Raw genomic sequence first — 19,122 nt, forward strand, 5'->3', positions numbered from 1 at the left:
GACGCGGACTTCTCCAACTACTGTTCGTAAATGTTTCGACGCTTGTAGTGTTTAATATTACGAAAAGTTTTCTACTCCTAAAAAAGAAACCGATTACTTTTTGGAGAAGCTATTCTAGCCTGAATTAGTGAAATTCATCAAGCAGCGTTATTATCAGCCGTCGGTACTGCTGGTCGACGCCGTTCGCACGAGAGGTGTGGCTGTTCCAAGCAATTCACAACCGTCGTCAGCTTCGAAAATATATTTCTCTGCTGAATGAGCTGCGCCGCAACTCCTAAATCGCAGAAAACATCGCCGCACACAGCGCCGTCATTTGTGTTTTCGTGCCCACTGGGCCGGCAAGAAATTGATGACCCACTCTATTCGCAGCTCTAGTTGTAAAACAGTCCGCTCAGGGCGGCGTCAGTGCACACGTGGCATGCACTTTAAGGAGAATCGTATTTTTTGAACGCTTCTCCCAACAACCCGCGTAGGCAAGCAAATGCGTTCATGTAAGTCCAAAATGAAAACGGAACTGCCTGCACGATTCAATCCATAGCAACTTCGATAAGCCATCGAGCGCCAATCCGAGTCCAGAACAACCCATCATGCCCATTGCGACGGACGATCGCAGCGCCATATTCCTCTCTAGTTGTTATTGTATGAAACTCTATGCTGTTTCCTACGACCGCTTTGACAGTGTAAAAGGTTCGGTAACCGCATTAAGTCTGGTTGAGGCTTTCGAGGATAACTCGTTGTGTTACATTGTCAAATGAACGTTTAGCATCTAACGGCAGTAGGGAATTTTAGCCCAATCTATGACGCCCCATGAAGAGCCCATGATAAGCTCATAATTAAAACCTAAAAGTATTTTTGTATTTGTCCCAAGTGATTCCCTTCATCGCGATTCTTGGTTTGATACGTCACATTCCCTAACGGCAACACATTGCATTTTAACTTAATATTAGACAACAACATTGGATTGACGTCACGTGAGAGTAAGGGTTAATGGAGAATACCTGAGTAACCTTATATTTTCTGATGACGTTGCCTTGCTAAGTAACTCGGGGAACGAATTGCAAAGCATGATTACCGCACTGGACAAGCAGAGTAGAATCGTGGGCGTGAAAATTAATATGCAGAAAACTAAAGCAGTGCTTAATAACCTCGGGAGAGCCCAGCGGTTTGAGATAGGTGGTGAGGCACTGGAAGTGGTAAGCGAATGTATCTACTTAGGCCAAGTAGTGACCCCGGATCCCAACCATGAGACAGGGAATTGCAAGGAGGATGATAATTATTTAGGGTTTTATGGCGCAAGGACGACCAGGGCGAACAGCGCCATGACAATAGTGGGATGCTATGAGGCGATATTTAATTGGGATCTGTAAAAAATCCACTACATTAAAATTAAGCTATGCATATGGTCATAATTAAAAAGCAAGAAATGTTGCCACGAAATATGTTAACCCCCCCCCTGATAACGCCAGTGTTTTGTGACGGAACATGAGGCCAAGTGAGATCATGGGGAATACGATATGTGCTTTAAGAAGTCATCATCGGCAAGGTAATTAAAGACACTTCTGTAAGAAATCATGGGACTATCTGATAAAAATAATGAAGGGTGACAGGGTATGTAAGGAGTGTATATTTCATGAAAATGACGTTCTCTCTCTATGTTGCACATCTCGAATTGTATAAGCATATGAAGAACTGAGAGCTGCCCCCCCCCCCCTCTCATCCCCATCGATGACAGTGTGACTTGTTTGTGTCTGTTAAAAGGTATGAGTGTGTGATGTGTGTGTGGCCAATTTTTAATCTGCTTAACCCTCTACAAATCTGTCATGTTTTTTAGCAGGAGCCTTTTCTATTTTGGGTTTAACTACGCGTAGTTTATTCTCTACTTCTCTGTCCCATTGTTTCTGCCAGTAATCCCGCAGCTTCCTTCTTACAAAAGGTTTTAGATCTTGATATGGGACCTCGTTTATGCCTATGCTACTTCGAGGGGCCGCAGCCGCAGCACTACGGTCAGCAGATTCATTTCCAGAAATGCCGTAGTGGCCAGGAACCCAGCAGACTGTGACATCGAGCTTAATGCCATAAGCCGAGTAGAGAGCTCTTAAAACACATTTAAAAGTAGGGTTTCTACTGAACTTCCGAGATGAAAGATTTGAGACGACACTCAGAGAGTCCGTGTATATAACTGAGTTCTTAATTTTGTTTTGAAGAATGTGGTTCAAAGCCAGTAGAATACCGCACGCCTCTGCAGTGAATACACTTGTGTCCCTGTTCATTGTTTTGGACACATTAAGTAGGGGGCCATTTGCGGCACAGAATGCGGCTGCGGTAGTTTTTGAAGCATATGTGCAAAATGCAGCTGCCTTGTATTTTTGACGGAGGAACAGAAAATGCTGAGTCATGACAAAGTTTGGTACATTTTTGTTTTGTATTTCTCAAAGGACATGTCACAGTAAATTGGGAGTGTCCCACGGAGCTGCCAAATCATAAATTGAGGTACAGTAGACATAAGTAATAGGAACTTAGAACTCGCTGACGAGGTGTGACACTGCCAGCGGAAAAGGTGGAGCTTAGATGGTCGGTTTTGAAAAACCTGATCAGTTGTGCTATTTTTTATTATGTTATTCAGAGGGTGTTTTTCAGAGAAGTGATCGATAAGGATGGGGGGGGGGGGGGGGAGTGCATTCTGTAGGCATTCTCAGATAATGAATGGCAGCCTACCATTGTGTCCCTGAAGAAGAAAGTGTATGACAGATGCATCTTACCGGTACTTATCTACGGGCAGAAACTTGGAGGCGCACTAAGAGGGTTCAACTTAAATTGAGGACGACTCAGCGAGCAACGGAACTGAAGATGATAGGTGTAACGTTAGGGACAAGAAGAGAGCGGAGTTGGTCAGGGAACAAAAGCGTGCTAAGGATATATTAGTACAAATTAAGACGAAGAAAAAGGTGTCGGCAGGGCTTGTAATGCGATGGCAAGATAACCGTTGGTCATTAAGGGTAGCAGAGTGGATCCCTAGAAAATGCAAGCGTGGCAGGGGACGGCAGAAAGTTAGATGGGCAGATGAGATCAAAACGTTTGCTGGGATAACTTGTCCGCAGTTAGCACAGGACCAGGATAAACGCAGATTCGTGGGAGAGGCCTTTGCCCTGCAGTGGGTGTAGATAGGCTGATGATGATGACTCAACATGACTACCTCATGACTATAACCAGGAAGCATTTTTGTATTCGCGCGACGTGATTCCCGTCATCGAGATCTTTAACTTCATACCCCATCCGCCCTAGCGCCAAATTTTGAAATTTCACTATGACTAATCTCATGATGCGGTCATCAGTCAAGCTAAACGGGCGTCACCCGGACCTTGCAGTTGACACCTTCCTTGGAACGGAAGAGAAGGCAGCGCCGCTCCCCGATACTCGCGTCTTCCTTTTTGACTAAAACCATATCATTACATATTAACAGAAGCAGGCGAACAACCAGCAAGCAAGCGCCGCCGCGTACTTTCCCACCTCGCTCTCCCACCTTACCAGAGGCTCCATCAGGTGGAAAAGGCAAGTTGCGCCTTTTTTTTTTACTCACCACTCCATTATCTGCCACACGCCCAGAGAGAGCAAGTGCTGATCGCAATAACAATTTTAACAGAAACTCTTAAACATCAGACCCCCCCTAACTGGTCATGCGGATCGCCAATGCTGCCGTACCCAGGAATACTGCGTACGTAAACAGGATTACGAGTTCAAAGCTACGCAGGAAGCAACAGCCAACTACCATAGCTGCCTCCTAGCTAAAACAAACATTTGTCCAACACTCACGCAAGTGAAGCAACACAGGTGACTAACGACATACGAACGCAAATGCCTAATCTTTGGGGCTGTGGCCCGAGCACAGTCGTACATCGCTGGAAACACAAAACGGACTGTTTAAAAAAAATCACATCGCCCTAGCGCGAAATAAAAGTTATGTACTGTATATCAACTACTATCATTGGAATACCTCGGTAAATTTGGACCGGGTCAACTCACAAACTTTTAGAACCATCTCATTCAAGCTCAAGCAGGTGCATTGGTGAGCAACCAATCTATGCTACCTCAAGCTCTAACTCACAGCGAGCGCAAAACTCAGGACTCCATCAAGCTCTGAACTCTCTCGGGATCAGAACTCAACTGGGGCTCAGAACTCAAATGGACCCATAACTTACTCGCAAGCTCTAACTCACAGCGAGCGCAAAAATCAGGACTCCATCATGCTCTGAACTCTCTGGGGATCAGAACTCAACTGGGGCTCAGGACTCAAATGGACCCATAACTCACTCGGACTCACAACTTAAATGGACTCAAAACTCACTCGGGCTCGAAACTCAAATGGACTCAGAACTAACTTGGGCTGAGGACTAAAAATGGTCTCAGAACTCATTTGGGCTCAAGACTCAAAGTAGACTCAGTAGTCACTTGTGCTCAGAACTCAAAATGGACCTAGAACTCACTCGTTCTCAGAACTCAAAATCGACTGAGAACTCACTTGGGCTCAGAACTGAAAATGGACTCAGAACTTATACCCCTGCCAAACGTGCCTATTAAAGTGCACTTCCACAGAGTGCACTCGGATAAAATGTCATACGGGAGCAGCTAAACAGCAAACACGAATGACACTTTACAAGGAACGCACTTGAAGCTGAGTGTGTTCCCCAAACACACTTTACCGGGGCCAGCTCGCCAAGTGAGTAATCTCGTGAGCAGAAGTCCGAAAATCGGGAAAAATAGCCTAACACCGCGGGCGTTTAGATGATAATGAGTAACTTTAAATATTGCTCATTTACGATTACAAAAAGAGAAGCAGCAACGAAAAACAAGAAAATAACCTCTCTCTTAACGACGTGCCACCGCCGCCTGGTGGGGTTTTACTCCATGGCAGCCGTTCTCTGCGGCATTCTCGTAGGTGGTCTCTTGTGGCCCTGTGATTGTGTTCCCGCTTCAACCTTCTCTGTTACATTCCACGCTTTCAGATTGTTTCCCCGAAACGATAATGCTGCTGTTACGATACGATACGATAACGCTGCGCAGTGAATAACAGTGACGACATCTGCGCCGGGGCCGGTGTTCAGTCGCCGCCCTGACTCTGTTTTTTGTGGACTTGTGCGAGGCGCCGATTGTGATTTTGAACAATGCAAACACAATGAAATGTTTACATTATTTCTCACGTTATAAAGAGGGGGAATTTCAAGTAATTTTGCGTAATATTTACGCGGGCTATCGTCACTGACACCACGACCAAGGGCGCTTTATTTCGTCGTTTAGCAGCGCGCAGCCGAAATGTCACTCGGGAACCCCGAGTGCACTCCGCGTAAGTGCACTTAAAATAGGCACGTTTGACAGGGGTATTATTCAGGCTCAGGCGCACTCACACACAGTTGGGCTCAAACTCACTCGGACTCATTCGGGCTCACAGTCACTCCGACTCGACCTTATGATGCATACTAGCCTCACGCTCACTCAAACTCAAACTCGCGCGTGAATTTATGCCAAAATGAGTCTGAGTGAGTCGACTCATGAGTGAGTCCGCCGATTTCTAGCAACCAATACCGTTATTTCTTCCGATTATTCATTCTTGCGCTCGCCAGATTCCTATCGGCTGTCACTCGGCCCATAAACACTGATGAGTTTTTTTTTTAATTTTTAGTACTAGCCGTTGTTGTTGTCGCTGCTGTTTTCTACATTGTGGTTGTAGTGGCTGCCGAGCCGCTACAGCGAACGTCGTCGTAAGAATCAGTTACTGAAACCTTCTTTCGGATCAAGCGACTGTACTCCAGCAACGAAGGCCAATATTCTTACGGTCGGCGTAACGTTGATTTATTAAGACTTTGGACGTTCCAGCCCACTTGTTAGCGTACTCGAGGACTCTCCTGCCGGCGTGCCACCCGTATCCTTGTACATGCTGGGTCGTCACTGTCAAGAGAAGAGATCCCAACAAGGTATAAGTTTAAACAAGAGGGCACAGTAAACCACATCCACATTGGAATACCTCCGAACTAAAAACCGGAACCGTATTTTTGCCCGAATTGAACCACAACCCGAACCTTTATATTTAGAGCCCACTGAATCCGAACCGGAACTGAATTAGAGAAATAAATAACGGGTACCGGTTGATGACAAAATGTTTAGACCACACTTTGTTAATGCGCGCTCACTGTCGTGCGAGGATTTTCTCTTTCTTGCAAGGTCAACTCCGTCACCTCACGCACTTTGTCCCTTGGCTATCACAATCACACTATCAAGCTGTATGTGGCTGCAGCATTGGGAAACGTATATGCACCAATGTTGCAATGGTATGTTGCTGCTGGTCGTGTGTGAAGAGGGCGAGGCTGAGTGGGAGAAATGACCCCTTTTCGGCGTCCTGTAGGCGATATAAAACATCGACTTCGCCCTTCTCTCGCTGTGACACTATAGGGGCAGTCAAGACGCCGGATTTCTGCACTGCGCAACGGTGAAGGCCCACACCGTAAACGTGCAGACTTGTCGCATTCCATAATTTGCTTAAGGTCACAATCCCGTAAAGCGTAAATTCTTGACAAGTGCTACACGCAGTAGTGGTTCAGTGTCTAAGCGGACGGCAAGGATGCATGTTCGGTCACCACCACCCGCTGCCGTTTTTATGGTGTGGCTGAAGAATAATAATGCCTACGCGTCGATATTCTGGCGCTCGTAAAAGATTGTCAGGCTGCCAAAATTTTTTTGCCGCCCCGCAATGTAAGGTGCGCCTCATAACACAACATAGCTTAGTAGCATTATACACGTCAATATTCTTGTCACGTGTGTTTCCGCGGGAAAGCAACAACAAAAAAGAAAAAATCCCAACACTTGGTTTTACATTATTCAGCGTACAGTTCACACAAATAATTTCTGCTATTCTCGCTGGCATCAGCCATAGATTGAGCACCAAACCAGGAGGTAGATCTTTCCTCTAAACGCCGCTTCCTTCGTCCAACCTTTTGCATAGCCAAGCTTGTCATCCCTGCCAAGGCATGCAACGAGTGTTATTTTAGTTTATTTTATGTTATTTTCCTCAAGGGTCCCTCGAAGGGACATTACATGTGAGGTGTCGGGATAAAAATGTTTGAATATTTCAAAGGGCGATGTGCAAAAAAAAAAAACAGTGAAAACAACAGACGAATGTCTGCGTAAATGAAGGAAGGAAGGAAGGAAGGAAGGAAGGAAGGAAGGAAGGAAGGAAGGAAGGAAGGAAGGAAGGAAGGAAGGAAGGAAGGAACAGTACAGGAAAGGCAGGGAGGTTAACCAGGATACTGTCCGAATGGCTACCCTACTCAGGGGAGAGGGGATACGGGAAATGAAAGGGAAAGAAAGGACAGCGGTAAACGAAGACACAAAAATGTGTGAACACGCCCGGAATGTCACGTAACACAGGCAGAATCATTTACACGGTTGGGGGAGGTATAATAGCAGGGACACAAACCATTAGCAACCACAAGTGAACAGCAGATACAAAAGGCCAACCGCGGAAATCAGTACTGCAATTCAACATACGGTATATGATATGGTTTGAAGCAAGAAAACGAGAGTCCAAAAACAATAAACGCAAATGGTCACTCGGGCTCGGAAAGAGTTGTTAGTAACTTTTTGAATGTTTCTGTATCTTTGGTATAAACAACGTTATCCGGTAGTGGGTTCCAGTCTCCAGCAGTTGGAATAAAGAATGACTGCGCAAATGTGTTAGTTTTAGGGCGAGATTATAGAACCTGCTTCGAGTTGCTTCTACGATCAGAAGAATGGGAGCGTGGTGTGATGTAAATGCTCGGTGGAGATGCGTAGTAGAATTTGTGGAACATAGCAAGTCTTAACATTTTGTAGCGTAAGCTACACTGGTCGAGGTTGAGCAGTTTCGCATGGACCTTGAAGGGCCGTGCTGCGCAAGCGCGAGGAGCATTGGATTGGATTGGATTGCATTGGATATAATTGGATTAAATTGGATTCGAATCCAATTGGAGTACGTGTGTGTCGAGAAATGGGTCTGCCCATTCGCCGGTCTGCGCATTCCAGAGGAGTGACGTCATAGCCGCGGCAGAAGCGCTGGCGCCGGAGCGTGCGCAGCTGTGCGCCTCGGTTGCACAGTAGCCAAGTCTGGCGCTGCGCAGAAGCCGCTTGATAGCCGTTTCGTGTGGTTCTTGGAGAGCCGTGCTGTGCATGCGTGAGGAGCACCAACTGGACTCTACTGAACTGGACCGGACTGGATTTTATTGGACTGGAGTGGAGTGGACTGGACTGGACTTGACTGGATTGGATTGGATTGGATTGGGAATCGTTTTAGCATCAGTAAGCATGATAATCAGCTAATCCTGTACAACCAGGATACCTAAGAATAACCAGCTGAACCTTAGCTCACGCCACGTATATCCTGACATAGCCGAACTAAGCCACTGGTAATTTTTCGACGGTGGCTTAGAGGAGTGAGGTCGGCACGTTTTTTTTAAATTTCGTTAATAATGCTGCGTTACTTTCGTCAATTATTGTGGCGTGGTGCCTGGTATAGTAGGTACTTTTTCAGCACGCGTGAAGCTTACAATGTTTGTAGAGGCCACTTTTCGTCTTACGTTGACGTCAGAAGTTTGCTACAACCTCTCTACATCCGCAATGCAGCCGACAAAATCAATCAGATTTTGTCGGCTCAACTGTTCCGGCTTCATCAGTGATGAGCATGCTGTCACTCACCTTGCCCAAAACCATCCCGTTGCTGTCTGAGCTTCATGACCATGTTGTTGAAGGTTTGCCGGGAGACCTGCATATTGTGTATCGTGGGTATTAGTGCCAAATACGTTTGGAATGATGGATTGTTTTCTTTGAAAGCGTTTTTCTTTTTTTGCAAATACCTGATTTTTTCTTAGACGCCTTTAAATGTGAAAGCAATTTATTGCATTCGTCTGTTTAATAGCCCGCGTCTGCGCAAACTAAATTCGTTCCGACCAAAGTACTGGAAAATAGGGCGCTTCTATATCCTAGAATAGTTGCCACCAAATTCGCTATACCGTGACCATTATACGGCGTTGCTGAGTAAATTAGAGTCGCAGTTCAAGAACAGCGGACGCATACACATGCGTTTTGTGTAGCGTAAGTTGGATTTTGTGTCATCTTAAAGTTCCGACGAAATCTCGAAACGCCATTCCACGTCATGAAGCAATCACTTGTTCATGTTAATTCTACGCGAAAAACCTCGTCCCTTCCACAACAGACGGCACTAGCCGTCTACTGAAATCCAGTAGTGGTTGGAATGCACGCGTACACTGAAGCGGAATGACTTCGTCACCGACGCGTCCAGTAACAGCTCCTTATATTACGCTTTGAGTTCTGACGTCGTCAACCGGTACGCGGAACTTGACGTATATAATAAGCCACTTGTTGTTGTTGATTTTACTAGTAAGAGGAAGCCACCATCAATGTATTTTTGCCTCGGAAAAATTGCCGTGCAAATAAATATTTTAATTAAACACACCTCCAGGAAATTACACTGCATTAGGCACCTGGGCTGAAAAGACACTCCGTATTTATTCGCAATTGCTGCAAGAACGGTTGCTTATATGCATTACAGCGGACCTTTGCACATGGCCTCTGCTCTTAAATGCCGTGTTTCGCAGATCTCAAAGCACCGCTTACATCAATCCTTTTTTACCCTTTTCGGATTCAATTTAGCGGGGTCGAATATATAACATCTAGTCCCATGTCACTGGGACTACGTGTTCTTTTATTACATGAAAATAAATGGGTTGTGTACAACATGTGTACAGTGGAAAACGTGTTAGCAAAAAAAAAAACCCCCACCCAATGGTACCCTGATTATCCTCAATTGTTCCAGACTTCCAGTACAAGTTGGCAGCTTCAGGCTTTAAGCCGTGTCATTGAGTGAGGGCGTGCGTAGCTCAAAACAATCCATCCGTTTAGACCACACGAACATTTGCGAAGTTGCACGCAACTTTTTTGGGTCTCTTGTATTACGAACGCTGTGGCCAAAGGATGTGGTGCCGTGTGCTCTCCAGAAAGTTACAGGATCACCTTCGTTGATACATTCGTATGGAGACATGGAGATATTAATTCATACATTAGTATGGATTAGTATGGAGACATAAAATGCCCTTTATCCCGCAAAAACGTCCCGATAAAACCAGCGGAAGCGTCATGCGTTGGAGAATGATGCCCAGGACAGCGCGCCAAAACCGTCACTCAATCCTGGAACAGACACCGCGCCTACGATTGTCACAGCGCAGAGTGGCAGAGCCGCCTTCCGGGAACTCACGTTGACCACGTCTTCGGTGAGGTAGTTGTTGAGAGTGTCCCGATAACCATGCACGAAGAGGGTGAGAAGATCGACACCGGTGTCGATACGGAAGTCGCAGGTAAGGACGAAACCGCCGCCGACACTGGGAAGTAGAAAAAAACAATGCAAAAAAACCTACGCTTTCACTGGACAAAGAACGTGCACGCACACACGCACGCGCACCAGTGCGCAGAAAAGCATAGACGTTCGAAGAGCCAGTGTAAAGCCCGTTCACGGTGTAAATTTCCGCTGCGAATTATCAGCTGCGCCGTCGTTCATGCTGCAAAACTATCCGTTCTTGTTGCTGTGGCAAATTTCTAAATGCTTGCAACAGTTGGACTTATCCTGCGAACGCCGCCGCTTGGCATTTGGCAATTTTTCGCAGCATTTAAAATAGTTAAATACAGTGAAACCTCGTTAAACCGTACCTGAGGGGGACGCGAAGAAAGTAGGTACTAACCAGCACTACGGTTTATCCGAATGTTGTAGGTTAAAGGAAAACTGAGTGAAGTATTCGGCTTGACTACGTATAAAAAGAAACTACGGCTTATGGGTTTAAGGAGGTTCCTTTGTAGATTCTTCTTGCCACGCATACGGCGTCGCAGCTGCATAATCACCCGGAAATTCGCCCCATGTAGAGCCGGATTGACGTCGGTAAAGTCGCATCAAAACTAAATGACCAAAATTCTGACGGTTACCCTGAATGTCTCAAGGCGATGGTACGTTACCTTATAATGTGTTTTCTTTCGTGAAGGACGTGAAAGGGCTCCTATGCATTCTATGATCGTAGAGTGTGATGACGTATTAGCGTTACCAGCAAGAATCTGTCCTTACGTACTGATGCACGCACGTGCAGCAATGAGGAGAACAACGCAAACCATGAGGGTAGCTATTTTCGGTAACTTCTCTAGCCCACGGCAGCCCGACAATTGTTAAGTGTACGTATAAGTAACCCCTCGCGCAGTCATCCTTGGCGTGTGCACATCTGTTGTGGATCCGCTGCTCGGAGGCGGAATTCTATCAAAACAGCCGCGCTCGCGTCCGCAGCAAACTTTTGCTCGCGACTGTACGCACTTTTAGACGCATATCGCCACCGCCATCACCACCGCTGCCGCCTTTTCATTCAGATAAAACCTGACTGAGGAGTGTGCTGCTCAGGATCCTGCTCGCGATAGACGGCGGTGGCTTATCTTGCTCGAGTCACCTTTAATTCACGAACATTAACACCGCTTTAATAAAAGCCAAGCCATTCTGACGCGTCCTCCTTCGTATTGCGTTCATCTCTTTGAAGTTTGTGTGCGGATATTTCCCGGCATTCAGTGCAACAAAGTTAAGTATACAAGGAGACGTGATTGAAGTGGTCCCCCCCCCCCCCCCAAGAAAACCGAAAATAAATAAGCATTCCTTCCTAAAGAACATTGAAGAAAACGCGAAAGCTGAATGAGCACCCAACCTTCGGTGAAACTGCGCCCAATCGATCAAACATTCAAAGGCCCAAATCGCAAACGAAGAAGGAACCCATGCGACGATTTTTCGCGCGCTAGGTGAACGCCTCGACGAACGATCTAAATGTATACTAATATGTGGTTAATGGGACAAATGTATACTATTGCACTTCTCTTTTATGATCGTTGTGCGTATTGTCTTATCTGGAACCGCTCCTTTTGCGCGATTTTCGAGTGTCCGTTTCGACGCGATAAAAGTTCGGTTTCACGCACGCGCCGTGCGTACAGAGATGTTATCCGAGCTTTTCAGTAGGCGAAACCGTCTATGAGGAAATGCGTAAGTTTTTTAAGTGCGAATGCACTTTATAAGCGACCCCAAACCTTCCACCGCCGGCGGCGGCGGCGGCGGCGGCGGCGGCGGCGTCTGCAGTCCTCCTCTCCCTAGCAACGGCGTGGAGCGGAGAGGAGCGTCGGTAGCAACGGCGCGGTGACGTCACTTCACCACGTGACCGCGCTCGCTCCGCCTCCTCGCCGTGGCTGCGCGGGTGCGCGCCGCTCCCCGCACCGCTCATCGCGCCGTGACGTCATGGTATGACGTCACAGCGCGCCTCCTCTCCCCAGCAGCTGCCGCGCGCCTCTCTCTCCACCGTGACGTCACACTCTCTCCTCTCCCCTCGCTCGGCTGCAGCTGCCGTGCGCCGCTGTCCCTCTCCCCTTGCGCTCGCCTCCTCTCTCAGCCACCTGGCTCGGCGCGCTCGGCGCGGCGTACCCCCCTATATATGCAGCGATAAACTGCCAGACCTCCGTGGGTCGGCTCGCGCGCGCTCACGGGCGAATGCCAACGGATTTTAACTTTACTCCCCCTCATAGCATCACCCCGTGCATTCGCACTTAACCATGTTCACCCTCGGGGAAATGCTTGGGAGTTTTTTGACAGGATGTCATCCGTCCCACTAAGACAGAAGCTTTCGCTTTAAAAAAGAGATGGCACATGAAAGCGCCTGGACAAGCACTCGCTGTCCTGTCGCCCTTCTTGTGTCCGTCTTGTTTAGTGCCTAAACCAAGCCTTCAAGAATTCACCAACTCGTCTAGCAGCAAGCTCTTCCGAGCACCTTCACCTTCTGAACACCAAGATAGCTGCGTTATGTACACAAGACCGCGCTCAGAGGTTGAAAATTGGAGAAGAGGAGCTTTACATGACGATAGCGCAGACGATAACGGCTGAGAACGTGTACGCCCGGAAGAGTACTCGGTAGTTGATGGTGACATCCTGCGACGTCGATGCCCCGCAGGTTCCAACCAAGCGAAGTCCCACGACCGACAACGTCACCACCCCCGTGATGTTTGTCATCACCAGGATGACCTGGAACAGCTGGTAGATGTACGGCTGGTGGACGCGGACCTGCGATGACACAGCCCCACGTTTCATACGGTGTCATTGAACGGGAAGAGGGAAGGACACACGAGCGCTTTCATCTGGGTTCGTCACAGTATGCTACGTAGGCCTAGCCCCAAGAAAGCATTTGCCTGGACGAATGTCCGCCCCAACCTTTTGTATTCGTCGCCTTCCGTATCACCGTTGATATCGACGATGTCGGTGGATATGAATTTGTGTAGAAATACGCAAGAATATGCATAATCCCCAGTGAAATGTGGCCAAGGATAAAGATTCGCCCCTTATATATCAATGACGGGACTTTCAAAAGGTAAGGGGTAATCTCCTATTGGGAAAGACGGAGTAATGTATTTTATTAATAATGAGCTTGAATTAAAAGCGCTAAATAAAAACTCAGGACGAGGAGTAGGCGGGACGCTTTAGCGCTTTTTTCCGTCTGACGATGAACCAACACGCCCAAACCTTTTCCCTTTTGAATTAAAAGCCTTTTTTGGGAGTCCCCAAAGCCTTTCGTCGACAGGGTATCCGCTTCCCAATACCAAGCTGACTTTCTCAACAGAAACGTCACAATCAGCCAAAGCTATGGTTGTTTGGAGGCACTTTTTGTCAATTCCTCAAAATTCAACTTACAAATACACGTACCGTCAAGAGCAAAAGTTTACGGAACCAGAAAACAGCAATTTTGTGTTATTTCTCTGGCGCGCGGTATCTTTGAAACATTTTAGTAATTATAGGACATCTCCAATATACATACCATAGTTTGTGGGCTGCTAGCGGAAAAAATAAGCTAAAATTTCTATTTTCATGGTGCGTTATTTTTGGTCATGACTGTACATTAAGACACGTAAACTTATCTTGGACGCCCTATTACGGAAAATTTCGTTGTTTGACACCCAGGTTATGTACCTGATATCAAACACAATGCAGCGACAAAATTGTGGTTATTTCAAACCACTGAACTCATTCCGACGATATCTTCAGGGTAATATAGGTTTCAAAAGACGTAATGGTTTTCGCAATTATACCTGCAACGACCATTGCAAAGGTACTTAAAAATTGAAAAGTTTGATATTTCACAAGCTCTTCTTGCACCGCCACACCTCTCGAAACACAACGCTAAGTTCAGCCAACATTACGCCCCCCAGATTTTCTATGGCGAGCAAAATTTATACTGCCAGTTGGGTAAAATGTTGCGCCTGTAACTTGCTCCTCTTACTATTAAAAAATACCTGATGTGAAAGAATACTCACGGTATCAATTTTTGTAGTCATTAGATGTGACTCAGCAAGTTCGCCAAGCGGTGCAAACACCTTAGAGCCCGTAACTGCCTTGTACCGAGAACAGAGGGATACGTTTCGTAATAATTTATTCACTCACTGTAGTTTCTCAGTCACCGTGGCGGTTAATGAACCCCGCAAGCTCACCTGGTTGATGAGGTTCGTAAACGTTGGCTGGGTTCGCTGTTCCAGGAAGTCGTAGAAGAAGTCTGTCCAAAAGAGACAGATACCGAGAAAAGACCCGCGTCTAATGCTTTTGTTGCTCTTTTGGTTTACATAACTTGGGATAAAACGACATGTCATTATATCGGCGGGATATTTTCCAAACAAACTAGTATATACCGATCATTTACGATGATTTTACCTCGATTTTGAACAGCACAACCTCTGGGTATATTTTCCGCGACAGGTGTATGTTTTCACACGACAACTTAATGGCGGGGCATCGCGTTTTATTCAATGCGCCCAATTTCACCAAGGCCGCCCGAAAGGAACGCAAACGAAGACAAACGATTCCAACCCTGTGTCTGCCCATGCGAAAACGCGTGGGAGGCAGTTTAATTGAACTTTTAAGATTAATGGAAACAACCTCGAACTTTCCCGAGGAACAACCTCGAGTAAACTGCGTTCCCATTCCCCCTTTACTTGCTCGAGTTCCGAATAAATGAGCGCTCGAAAAATCTTTCTCCTCCTTCAATTGCAATAGGAAAATAATGCTGGGAAGCACGTTTTAGAGTACACGCCAAGGAAAGATGTTGATGTCCACACCCTTTTTAACAACCAACACATGGCGTTACAGAAAATAGCTTAACCTGTGATTACTTTTCTAGCCTTCAAAATGCCTGAATAAATGATCTCTTGAAATACAATTTTGTGCAAGAATAGCCTTGCACAAAGTTTTTCCTATCGGAAATTTTGTGCAACAATAGTTTTGTACAAAATGTTTCTTCCAGAAGCCTGCCAGGTGACCAGGCTGTTTCATTTTTGTTCTCAACATTGCTTCTGCAAAGTTACTTCAGACCCTGTCATAGAAACAGATGGGTTCTCCCGATGCAGCACGCTGTTTCTGCCTTCCCCATAATCTGCTGGTGCCCATTAGGCGTGGAGCCCACAATTTTAAACTGCGTGCCAGTGTAGTTCTGTACGGGGAAGATATCAGCACTTCTCGTGTCCGTCCGCCAAAAAAATAGTTCCTCGCGCACACCTTTGTAACGTACATATATGGGCGGATTGGCCAAGAAGTTGTTTTTTTTTTTCGCTGAGATTTTAGCACGAAAGCGTTTTATGCCGGGATCCACCAAGATCTGACTGACGTCATATCCGTCACGAAAATAACATCACCAGAAAAAGTTTTATTGACGCGGCTGCGCCACGATTCGAGCCGGGATCTCCGTCGCCGCAACGGGAGGTGCCTGTTGTTTTACGAACTGTGCCATGACCTGGAGTGCAGATAGCCGTATGAACGCGCCATATATCCTTCCTATAACCTCCTCCATTTAGATTATGCTGCCGTCTTAGAGAGGTGAAGCGAAGTAGTGCATCAAGACGCTAATAAGAGCCGACAGTTAGCGCCAGCTGATCTCGTCGCTACGCAACCTTCTGCCGTACACTCCACGGAGCAGGAACGCAGTGGTAGCACATTTGCCAAAGCGACGCGCCAGCAGGTCTTTGCTCGCCAAGCACACCCTCAAGACAGCCCCGCAAATCATGCTCCTTCGCTGCAGCGGACCGCGAGTTCACCAAACGATTCGCTGGCAACCCGTTTGGTTTCGTTCGCATGGTTTGCTAGCTCGTGTGGTTTCATTCAGGTTTGCGCAGTGCTCCGGCGCGTGCAATTCAGTGTCTAATGTTGATGCCTCCGAGGGTATCATACCGACGAAGTATAAATAGCGATGTGTAAGTTCATTTCGATGCACAATAAATATTCAACTGATTATGTTAAGGCACATTTCACTTTCGTGTTTTACCGATTCCTGTGAAAGAGGGATCAAGCACATCCTTTTGTAGTTTTCGCACTTTTCTTCTGTTCTCTTTCTGGCTGCTTTACTTGCTCCTCTGCTTGTGATAACGATTTTTATGTTTAGAGTGTATAAATTGGTAGGTGTGGTGTGATGCATCTTCCGTGAAAATGTTGCCGGCTACACAATGCTTCAAAAATTATGTGAATGGGTGTGAAGACCCCTGTCGAGCCGTCTGTGCTTTTAGTCCGGCGTAGGAGCGAAACAAAGGCTTTTCTAGCCAAACCAAATCGAATTTATAAAGATTTCACGGGCCATGCTGGAAATCCCGCGCTTCTCTATATTCCAAACTCTTCAAACATGGACTGCATATGAGCATAATTCTTGCCTGGTCTGGAGACATTCTCTTTGGGCCACGATGTCTATCACCGATGCTGTTGATCACATTGCATCGAAACAAACTGCGTGCGGACGATGTTATCGATGTTAGGTTTAAGGGGTTGGGGGATGTGTGTGCGGTGAAGACTGAAGTACCGTCTTTTCTCTGTACTGTACATACATCCCGCATTTGGTGGAATCGTTTGCGTAATCTCTGCAGTGGTTGGTGCAATTTCTGGAGTGATCGGGGGTCGAGAGTTTGTCGCGTTTCTATACGTGTTTCTATGTCGCATTTCTATGTCGCGTTTCTATTGCTCCCAATTTTCTTATTGAAATAATGACTACCGATAATTCCATCTGTAATGCGCGTAAAAACGCATCTCCTTTTCGAGATGAAGCTTTACACACGTTGCGGCCTGCGGTACAGCGACACCGTGAACAACTATAACTCGCACAATGTTAACTAAAACTAAAGAGAGTGTGATTAGAAGCGGTTTGCAATGAGTCTAGTAGAGCTCCACTGCCGGCTATACAGTCAATTGTGGGATGTTAACGGGGACTTTAGGCGGTTAACAAACGTGCTCACAGCGCGAAAACTCAAACACCTAAATATCTCCTCCTAAGTCCAGCCACGCTTGCTTTCAAGCTCCGAATATTGTTTCAAGCCCCGGAAGCAAGAGGCTCCATGGTGATCTACGCAGGTATGCTATTGAGTTTCGCACAATCTAGTTTCCGTCCGCGGGTTCGCTTTCTGTCAGTAACGCACGAGGACGAGGGCAAACAGACTCATGCGCCCGCATCTGAAATTTAAGTTTGGATCTCGCTGAATATTAAGCGAACGCCCATAAAATGGGTCCAACCACAGAAACAATGAAGCCGGTAATCGGTGCAGGCAATAAAATACTGGAAGGATGTGCGATATAGAGAGCCAAAGGCTGAGCGGCTGGGCAGTGGAACTCTGCGATTATGAGCTCCGCGCTCACCGCGGAATTGTCCGGCAGTTTTCCACACGTATTCCTCTAACAAGGCGGTTTTCAGACTACCCTTGTACACTCCGGGGTGAGAGTGGGACTGACACCCGAATATCTTAAGGGTAGTAAATTCGCAGCTGTGTATCTTTGTGACACAAATTGCTTTCTAGCTGGAGGTAAAAAGTGAGCTGTGCAGATTTGGCATAGCGTCACCGCCGCGACAATGGACAATGGGTGGGCCATAAGCTTATAGAGGCCATGAACCCAAAATACCCCATTAAAAGATGCCCAGGTAGTAAAATTAATCCGGCGCCCTCCACTACGGCGCGCGACATCGCCTGTGTTGCGTCGGCGCATTAAACCCCACAATCAAGCAAACTACCGATCAATCAATCAATCAATCAATCAATCAATCAATCAATCAATCAATCAATCAATCAATCAATCAATCAATCAATCAATCACTCAATCAATCAATCAATCGAATTTTAAATTTATAGCCTAAAAACACAAATATCAAATGATTTCAAATTTCGCATTACACAGCGTCAGAGGCGACGCACTAGTGAGTGTCAGCAGTGAAGCCGTAGAGAGACACAGGGAATATTTATTGATGTGTCCACTACGCGTTAACATTCAAGTGAGACCACCAAACGGAACTATAGAGTCCCCACTACAATCCCCGAGTCAAATTTCCTGGAGGTGGCTTAGGTCACGACGGCCGCCAATCGGGCACACAAGAATCTGTGTCGTCTTGAAGACCTCACTGGAAGGTGTATGGCGAGTCGCCACTTTTTAGATGCGAAGCATCTCATGGTCGGGGCTATGTCCCTCCCTTGTTGTTTTTCATATGTTTTCATTGCATATCTATTGTTTCCCCGAAGCTCGCGCTTAAATTAGTATCACTGTTGTCAGAACGAAGTAGAATTTTTTAATTGCTTCGTTCTGACAACAGTTTAACTTCTATGTTTTGTCTTCATAGCTCCTTGAAACTAAACACCTGGCTTTCGCCTTTTTTGATTTTGATTGATTGTAGGGTTTAACGCGCCGACGCAACGCAGGCGATGAGGCGCGCCGTAGTGGAGGGCTCCGGATTAATTTTGACCACCTGGGGATCTTTATCGTGCGCCGAAATCTCGTACACACGGGCGTTTTTGCTTTTCGCCTCCATCAGAAAAGCGGCCGCCGCGGCCGGGAATCGAACCCGCGACTTCGTGCTCAGCAGCGCAACGCCTTAGCCACTGAGCCACCGCGGCGGGTCCTTTCGCCTTTTTTTTTTTAATCAAACACTGTCCGGATGGAATTCGTTCCCGAAAGAGTGGCGCTTAATCCGCTGATTTTATGAAAGAATTTTAGTCCCCTGTTGTAACCAAAGATTGTTG

General features: G+C 46.6%; 1 protein-coding gene across 6 annotated transcripts in view; it reads right to left on the bottom strand.

Annotated features, from left to right (window-relative positions):
• LOC144151479 (uncharacterized) overlaps window positions 1-19,122 on the bottom strand; it is a 248,397-nt gene that overhangs the window by 106,725 nt on the left and 122,550 nt on the right. For 5 of the 6 annotated variants that reach the window (XM_077682537.1, XM_077682534.1, XM_077682538.1 and 2 more), the window contains exons 4-7: window positions 14,581-14,642; window positions 12,957-13,162; window positions 10,295-10,418; window positions 8,719-8,785 (exon numbers count right to left, since the gene is read on the bottom strand). In XM_077682537.1, coding sequence (XP_077538663.1) covers window positions 8,719-8,785; window positions 10,295-10,418; window positions 12,957-13,162; window positions 14,581-14,642 — 459 coding nt within the window. Of the gene's footprint in view, window positions 1-5,826; window positions 5,941-8,718; window positions 8,786-10,294; window positions 10,419-12,956; window positions 13,163-14,580; window positions 14,643-19,122 lie in introns of all 6 variants that reach the window. The other variant, XM_077682536.1, reaches the window with a different exon arrangement.

Source organism: Haemaphysalis longicornis, unplaced genomic scaffold, assembly GCF_048455015.1.
Source record: "Haemaphysalis longicornis isolate Haplotype H1 unplaced genomic scaffold, Haemaphysalis longicornis Haplotype H1 scaffold_9, whole genome shotgun sequence".
Classification (NCBI taxonomy): Eukaryota; Metazoa; Arthropoda; class Arachnida; order Ixodida; family Ixodidae; genus Haemaphysalis; species Haemaphysalis longicornis.